Source organism: Triticum aestivum, chromosome 4B (genome assembly GCF_018294505.1).
Source record: "Triticum aestivum cultivar Chinese Spring chromosome 4B, IWGSC CS RefSeq v2.1, whole genome shotgun sequence".
NCBI classification, from domain to species: Eukaryota; Viridiplantae; Streptophyta; class Magnoliopsida; order Poales; family Poaceae; genus Triticum; species Triticum aestivum.
This window is the reverse complement of record NC_057804.1, coordinates 545,858,568-545,866,538: the sequence shown is the minus strand read 5'-3', so window position 1 is coordinate 545,866,538 and position 7,971 is coordinate 545,858,568. Positions and strand designations below refer to the sequence as shown.

General features: G+C 50.6%; 1 protein-coding gene across 1 annotated transcript; it reads left to right on the top strand.

The window, feature by feature from the left end:
• Positions 1 to 7,029: 7,029 nt before the first annotated feature.
• On the top strand, positions 7,030 to 7,606 carry LOC123095164 (E3 ubiquitin-protein ligase Os03g0188200-like). Its single transcript, XM_044516976.1, has one exon. The coding sequence runs from the start codon at positions 7,065 to 7,067 to the stop codon at positions 7,515 to 7,517; it is 453 nt and encodes a 150-aa protein (XP_044372911.1). The 5' UTR covers positions 7,030 to 7,064; the 3' UTR covers positions 7,518 to 7,606.
• The last annotated feature ends 365 nt before the right edge of the window (positions 7,607 to 7,971 follow it).

Here is a 7,971-nt window from a genome sequence, read left to right as displayed (position 1 = left end):
GACGCCAAAAACGCATTTCTCTGGATTCAGCTTGATGTCGTATGTTCGGAGGTTGTCGAACGTAAGCCTCAAGTCATCTATTAAGGTTTCGACGTGTCTTGTTTTTATGACTACGTCGTCCATGTATGCCTCCACTGTTTTGCCGATTTGCTTTTCCAGACATGTTTGAATCATGTGTTGGTAGGTTGCGCCGGCATTCTTAAGCCCGAAAGGCACAGTGTTGAAGCAGAAAGCGCCATATGGTGTTATGAAAGCTGTTGCAGCTTGGTCAGACTCTGCCATCTTTATTTGATGGTATCCGGAGTATGCGTCGAGGAAACACAGCGAGTCTTGTCCTGCTATGGCGTCGATGATTTGATCAATGCGAGGGAGGGGAAATGGATCCTTCGGGCAAGCCTTGTTGAGGTCTTTGAAGTCGACACACAGGCGCCAGGATTTGTCCTTCTTTCATACCATTACCAAGTTCGCCAGCCAATCCGGATGTTTGATATCTCTGATGAATCCGGCCTCAAATAGCTTGGCTAGCTCTTCCCCCATGGCTTGTCATTTGGGCTCTGAAAATTGCCTTAGGGTCTGTTTAACGGGTTTGTATCCCTTTAGTATGTTAAGGCTATGTTCAGCCAACCCGCGCGGGATGCCCAGCAGGTCCGATGGGTGCCAGGCAAAAATGTCCCAATTCTCGCGTAAGAAGTCTCGCAGTGCGGCGTCCATAGCGGGGCTCAACTGTGTCCCGATGGAAGCTGTCTTCGTGGGGTCCGTTGGGTGGACTTAGAATTTGACTATCTCATCTGCGGGTTTAAATGAGGTGGACTTGGGTTGCTTGTCGAGTATCATGTCGTCCCTGTCCATGGTGGCGCGCAGTGTTGTTAATTCTTCTGCTGCTAGGGCTTCGGATAATGCTTCCAAGGCTAGTGTTGCGCTTTTGTTTTCGGTGCGGAGTGCAACGTCCAGATCACTAGCTAGAGTGATGATTCCATTGGGTCCGGGCATTTTAAGCTTCATGTACTCGTAATGGGGTATAGCTTGAAAGCTTGCAAACGCATCCCGCCCTAGAAGGGCGTGGTATCCGCTGCAGAAAGGAGCCACTTGGAATGTGATTTCTTCGGACCTGTAATTCTCTGGGGTGCCGAATACCACATCGAGTGTGATTTTCCCTGCACACCGTGCTTCCCGACTAGGGATAATTCCCCTGAAGGTTGTGCCGCTTTGTTCAATGCGGCTTTTATCAATTTCCATCTTCATGAGTGTTTCTTCGTAGATCAAGTTTAATCCGCTTCCGCCGTCCATGAGTACTTTAGTGAGCCGAAAGCCGTCCACTATTGGGCTAAGGACCAAAGCGGCTGGTGCCCGGATGGTCTGGAATTGGGGTCCATCACTGGCATTGAAAGTTATAGCAGTGTCGTTCCACGGATTTATTTTTGCCACATGGCAGATTTCCGCGGAGCTTTGATGAGCTCGCTTGCGCCTATTGTTTGAGACAAAAGTCTCGAAGACTGTTAGTACCGTATTGTGTTCCTTGGCGGGATGTTGTTCTACTTTATGGCTTTCGAGGAGATCCTCGCCACTTTTTGCTACCTGCCGGAGTATCCAACATGCCCTAAGGTTATGGGTTGGTGTTGCATCTGGCATACTGTGAAGCTTACATGGCCCATTGAGCCATTCTTCCAATACGGTTCCACACCCTGGGGCGGGTTTTGGTTTCTTGGGAATTGAATTGGTTGACTTACGAGTGTTCGGCCGTTTAGTTCAGACAAAGGCTCTGGTGAGGGCCGTACTATCTCAAAATTTTGTTTGGGTCTTCCAGGCGCTATCCATCGCACAGTACTTCTATACTATGGTTGCCAAGTCCGCAAAGTGTACTATGTCACGGCGACTTATAGCATTAAGGAGTCATTTGTTCGTGCAGTTTTTGCAGAAAAGTGAGACTACGTCCTCCTTGTGGCAGTCCTCGACCTTGTTAAGCGCAAGGAGGAATCTGGCCCAGTAATGGTGTACCGTCTCCTGGGGCTCTTGCCTGATGCGGGAGAGACGGTTTAAGTCCGAGCGAGTGTCGTTGGCTGAATCCGAATTTTGATCCGATCGAACACCCGGGGGCACCGGAGGTTCCGAGCCTGACAGTTCGGGATCCGGAGTATTACCCAATCTCTTCGGCCCAATGCCCAATTCTAAGTCCGGGACACGGGTCATGTCTTACTTTGAGTAGGTGTTCGGCTCACTGAGTTCGGTGATCCGGACATAATTCGTCCTCAAAGTTGAGGGGCAACCCGTGTGTGGTTCCTCCGCTACCGCTATCTCATGGGTGGCCGGCGGGGATCTAATGTCCCTTTGGTCGGGTTTAAGCCCAATCCGGTCATAGTCCGTAGCGACTCCCAAAGCGGCGATGCGATCCAAGAGCTCATTAAGGGAGGAGAGCTCAATCGGATCCATCTTTTCGGCAAGCTCCGCATTGATGCGAAGGTTATGCGTGATGACCCGAGAGGCCATCTTTGGCGCGACAGCCGATGGGGCAGCCATAATGAAGCCGCCAAGTCGAAGAGTTTGGCCTACAGCCAACGCTCCCCCAAAGGTGATGTCGTCCTTGACAACGAGACGAGTCATCGAGCCTTACGGCGACGACACAGAGGAACTCTCAATGAAAGCACCAATGTCGGTGTCAAAACCGGCGGATCTCGGGTAGGGGGTCCCGATCTGCGCGTCTTAGGCTGATGGTAACAGGAAGCAAGGGACACAATGTTTACCCAGGTTCGGGCCCTCTCGATGGAGGTAAAACCCTACTTCCTGCTTGATTAATATTGAAGATATGAGTAGTACAAGAGTAGATCTACCACGAGATCGTAGAGGCTAAACCCTAAGAGCTAGCCTATGATGGTATGATTGTAATTGTGATCGGCCTTCTAAGGACCAACCTCTCCGGTTTATATAGACACCGGAGAGGGCTATGGTTTGCATCGAGTCGGTTACAAGGAAGGAAATACAATATCCGGATCGCCAAGCTTGTCTTCCACGCAAAGGAGAGTCCCATCCGGACACGGACCGGAGTCTTGAGTCTTGTATCTCCACGCTTCAATAGTCCGAACGATGCATATAGTCCGGCTCTCCGGACACCCCCTAATTCAGGACTCCCTCAACAAGGGAGAAGCAGTTGCATGAGTGAGTGAGCAGGGGAGAAGGAGCAGCACGGGTGCACGGGCGTGGGAGATCGACAAGGGCGCGCTGGAGATCCAAGATCACGCGCGTGATCTCCTAGTCCACCGGGTTGTGGAGGCAAGCTCCGGCGACGCCGGTAGGGGATCGCGGCGGCGCACGTGCGAGAGCTCCAGTAGGATGCGCGGGGGCACGAGGGAGTAAGCACACGATCTTGAGGAGGATGCGCGGGAGCTCCAGGAGGGACGCGCGCGGCCTCGAGGAAGACGTGGCAGGAGATTCCGGCGAAGCCCGCAGGCAGCGGGAGGGGACCGCGGCGGCGCAGGTCTGGGCTGTGGCGGCGGAGGAGGTAATTGGCGACGGCGGCGAGAGCAGGTACTTGGCGACGAAGGAGGAGCTCAGCTGGACTCGCCGTCCCCTGGCGAATCACGCAGCTGGCCGGCCCCTGGTGACGCGCAAGCGATGTCGGAGGAAGAAGACGGGGCGGAGGGACTTGTTTGAGACACTTTTGAAACAACGAGGTTTTTTTTGCAAATTTACCAATGAATTACGCACGCGACAATAATTTCGGGACGGAGGGAGTATTTGTTTATTAGGTAGAGAGTGGGGATTTTTGGCTACGCACTCCCCCTTCGTGGTTGGTGGCCACATGCGCAAGGTGGCCGATCGTGAAGCTTGGAGCTCAAAATGCATGTTGTTCCTCTTGAATTATACTCCCACCGTCTGAAAATACTTGTCATCAAAATGAATAGAAAAAAATGTATTTAGAACGCGAACTAGAAGCACACGGAGGCGCACCTCCCTGTAATCCAGGCCGCGCAATGCTATCTGGAGATGCATGCATGTTTTGCTCTAATCATTTCCCATATGCGAATACACCGCCGAAGAGTACATGCGCACAGTGCATCCACATTTAATTAGCCCGTGGGACACAACAGTAAAGGTTGGAGATGTCTGCAAATAATAAACTGCGAGCCGCTGCGGCCATGGCACCTGGGAGAATATCACATGATACCAACACTTATATGTTCTCATAATACCAATTCAAAAAATTCAAATTTAAATGTGTCAAAAAATTCAAATTTATGTGTCTACAAGCCCTAAAAAAATCGGATCCAAATTCCATATACACATTGAGAAACAAAAAAGACAAATCTGTTGTGAATAGTGTAGTTTTTATACTATTCATGTTTTGTCTTTATTGACACTATTCATGCTGAATTTATTTATTTTGTTCTCGTTGCATAATTTGAATTTGGATCTAATTTTTTCAGGGCTTGTAGACACATATGGTAAGAACATCCATGATTTTTTTTGGAATATTTTGACACGCTTAAATTTGAATTTTTCAACTTGATATCATGGGAGCATACAAGTATTGGTGTAATATTCTCCCCATGGCACCTAGGTATCACGGCGAGCTGCGACTGGACTTCCACCAAAACAGACGGGCACCACCACGGCTATAAGAAAAAGGGTCATGTAATATTCTCTCGGGAGACTAGGAGTAATAGTAAGGCGCATGTCATGCAGGCTTCATATACTAGACCTCCGGAGCGGCGGGTGAAGCCACCAGCCGGCTGGAACAAGCTCAATGTCGATGGCGCGTGGCGCGAGGAGGACGGAACAGGCGGTGCCGGGATGATCCTCCGAGACCACAGTGGTGCAATCATCTTCTCCTCTTGCAGGTTCCTCACATGTTGTGCGAGTCCGCTGGAGGCGGAGGTGGCTGCGTGCATGGAGGGGATCGCCCTAACCCTCGAGTGGAGCAGAGAACCTTTCATCCTTGAGACGGATTGTCTTGTCGCAGCGAACATGATCAAGGAGAAGGGCTTGAATCGCTCACCTGTTGCATCCCTAATTGGTGAGGTGAAGAGGCTCCTGTCACAAGACCGAGAGTACAAGTTATTTCATGTGAGTAGAAATAGTAACAATGTAAGCCATATGCTAGCCCAACTGGGACTTTTGGTACCACGTACTGCAGTTTGGCTAAGAGGCGGACCTGATGAAATTGACATTTTGTGTCAACAGGATTGTAACGATTTACCTTGATTAATACAATACAAATCGTTCACAAAAAAGAAAGGGGTCAGATCACAAAAAAAAAATTGAATTAGGGTCAGATCCTGAAAATCTTTGCTAAAAGGGTCAAAACACGAAATTCGACCCCCACCAGTTCGGGGAAATGCACACACATCTTGCGTGATCCTCGCCCCTCTCTTTTCTCCCTCCTTGCCCAGATCACGCTCGATGGGCCGGCGGCTAGGGTAAGCACTCGTCTGTCGACACCCCTTTCTCCCCTCCAATCGCCGCCGCCACCTCCGATGCCAACGGTATTGGGTCCTTCCCTCGCTCCACCGCCTTGTGGACAACGAGATCAGGCACCTCCTCGCTCGCCTGCCATGCCAGCAGCGTTGGCTAGGTCGTCGGCATCGCCTCTGCCTTCTCCTGACATAGCCGCATTTGCTTCTCTCTCACTGATGAGTACCGAAGGAGTTGCTGCGAGCGTCAATTGCAGCAAAAAAAATCCTTTGGTTCCACGGCTCTGGTCCACCGCGGGGGTTCCAAAAGTTTCAAGCGAGCTGCTCATCGGGCTTCATCGATTGTGGGCAAGTGAGCGTTGATAAATACGGCACAGGTCGTCGGTTACAGCAGGTGTTGTTTGGTTGGGAAGGCCTGGGCATGGAATCGCATGAGGCATCAGTAGCGACCCACACACTGGCACAAGGATGTGACGATGGGGCATCAAGCGCAGCTGTACCAGCCAGAAGACCTCATCCCATGTCTCCAAACTATGAGTATTGTTATGTCCTGTAAATTTGTTTTTGTGTGAACCAAGTATTCGATGAATTGCCATTTAGGGCCTGATGGTCAACTGCATGTGTCCTTTGTGTCTGCAACTGCATACTTGCAGTCTGAAAATCTTCACGATTAGGCTACAGGAGAAGATATTTCTTTAGAAATTTAAGAGTTAAATGATATAATTTTTATGGTACTAAGAAAGGGCATGTTGCTTTTAGAGTTATGTGTTTGGTTCCTTTTATGCGAACACATACCTACTACCTAGAAATTCAACAGTCCAGATCTAATGTAAATGGTTATGCTCTACATGAAGTTAGTAATTGAGGATTTAAAAAGTAGGCATCATAAAAATGTGTCAATAATGAGAACACTGGGCGAGAAAGCTAAAGAAGAAAAACCTAAAGAAGAAAAACCTGTAGATTCTCTTGGTTTGCTGATTCTCTTGGTTATGCTCTACGTGACGAACTGGATGGATCATGGATGGAGGCCGTCGGTTGGTTGGATGACCGGATTCTTTCTTTCTGCTGGACGGGGAAGGAGAACTCTGACTTTGGTCCACCGCGGCGGCCGTCCACGTCCAGGCATGTATACTACTGCTGCCTTGGCTCTCACGTCGTCAGAGGCAGCAGGGTATGGCCGGGGAGATTCTCGGCAAGCACCGTAAACGGTTTCAAGATTGTTGTGCTGCTCGTCTGCGAATGCCCTTGTGTGTGTGAGTAGTGGCGTGCCTCCGTCGCAAAATTGGTTGTATCGTACTAGTACACGTCGACGCATGATGAATTGGACTCCACGGCTACCGCTGAAACAGATGATTCTAGCCACCAGTTGCTGAGACGCCTTACCCATCGGTGGACCCTGCGAGGAAACTGCCTAGTAGCTGGTTTCCTTGGGCAATTCATTATTGACTAGACCAATCTGCAGGCTCCTTTTCCTGGCAAAGCTACACGGTGGTCAAACGTGCGTGATGCCTAATCAGTAATCACGACTACCGCATTTATTTGGATTTGGACCGGAATATAGAATTCCTTGGCAGTGAGTATATATATATATGTATGTACGGGGCTGATGCCAGTGGTCTGATTTAATATCGACCGTGCGTAGTATTGCCAGCGACCACCATGCCCGGCTCCACCGTGGTGCTCATCGGCGCCTTCGTGGCCGCGCTTCTCGGCGTCTCCCTCTCCACCGTCGTCCTCTGCTCCAACCGGCGCCAGGCGCACCACGCGTCACCGTCGCCGTTGCCGTCACAGCGGAGCGTTGTCGACCTCGAGCATGGCCTGCGGCGGCCGTGCGGGATCGACAAGGCCGTCCTGTCCACCTACCCGACCATGGTGTATTCGTCGGCTGCGAGCCGAAGGGGCCAAGGCCAGAGCCAGATGGCTGCCGCCGCGGCCACCGCGTCGGTCGAACATGGCCAGGCGCAGGGAGACACGACGTGTTCGGTGTGTCTGGCGGAGTATGCAGACGGCGACGAGCTCCGGTGGCTGCCCGGGTGCCGGCATGCGTTCCACCGGTCGTGCGTCGACGAATGGCTGCGCCGGCGGCCGAGCTGCCCGCTCTGCCGCACGTAGCCTCCAGGCATGCATGCAATAGGTAGCGCATGGGTCGAATGAATCACACATTTGTGTTCATTCCTTGACTTTATTTATTCAGTGCACAATTCTCCGCGTGAAGCTCTAACAGACAAACAAACTGCCTAGATAGATTGCCTGTCGTGTCCTCTCGTGTCGGAACCATTTCCTAGGCAGCAACAGATCATAGGGTAGCTAATTCGCGTTCGTACATGTCTCCTACTACGTACTCCCTCTGTTTCTAAACATATCTTCTTTCTAGAGATTTTAATATAAACTATATACGGATACAATATTTATTTGTATGTAGTCCATATTACGTATGTATTTCATATTAAAATCTCAAGTAAGATTTATATTTAAAAACGAAGGAAGTAGCACGTTTTGGGCCACAGCCGCCGCGGAGTGAACCATTCATGTCTCTACTAGATCATCGATGGCGCGCGTTGCCGCG

What these genes read in the sequence shown, in the direction of transcription:
- LOC123095164 (XM_044516976.1), top strand. Translation starts at nt 7,065, where the DNA reads ATGCCCGGCTCCACCGTGGTGCTCATCGGCGCCTTCGTGGCCGCGCTT.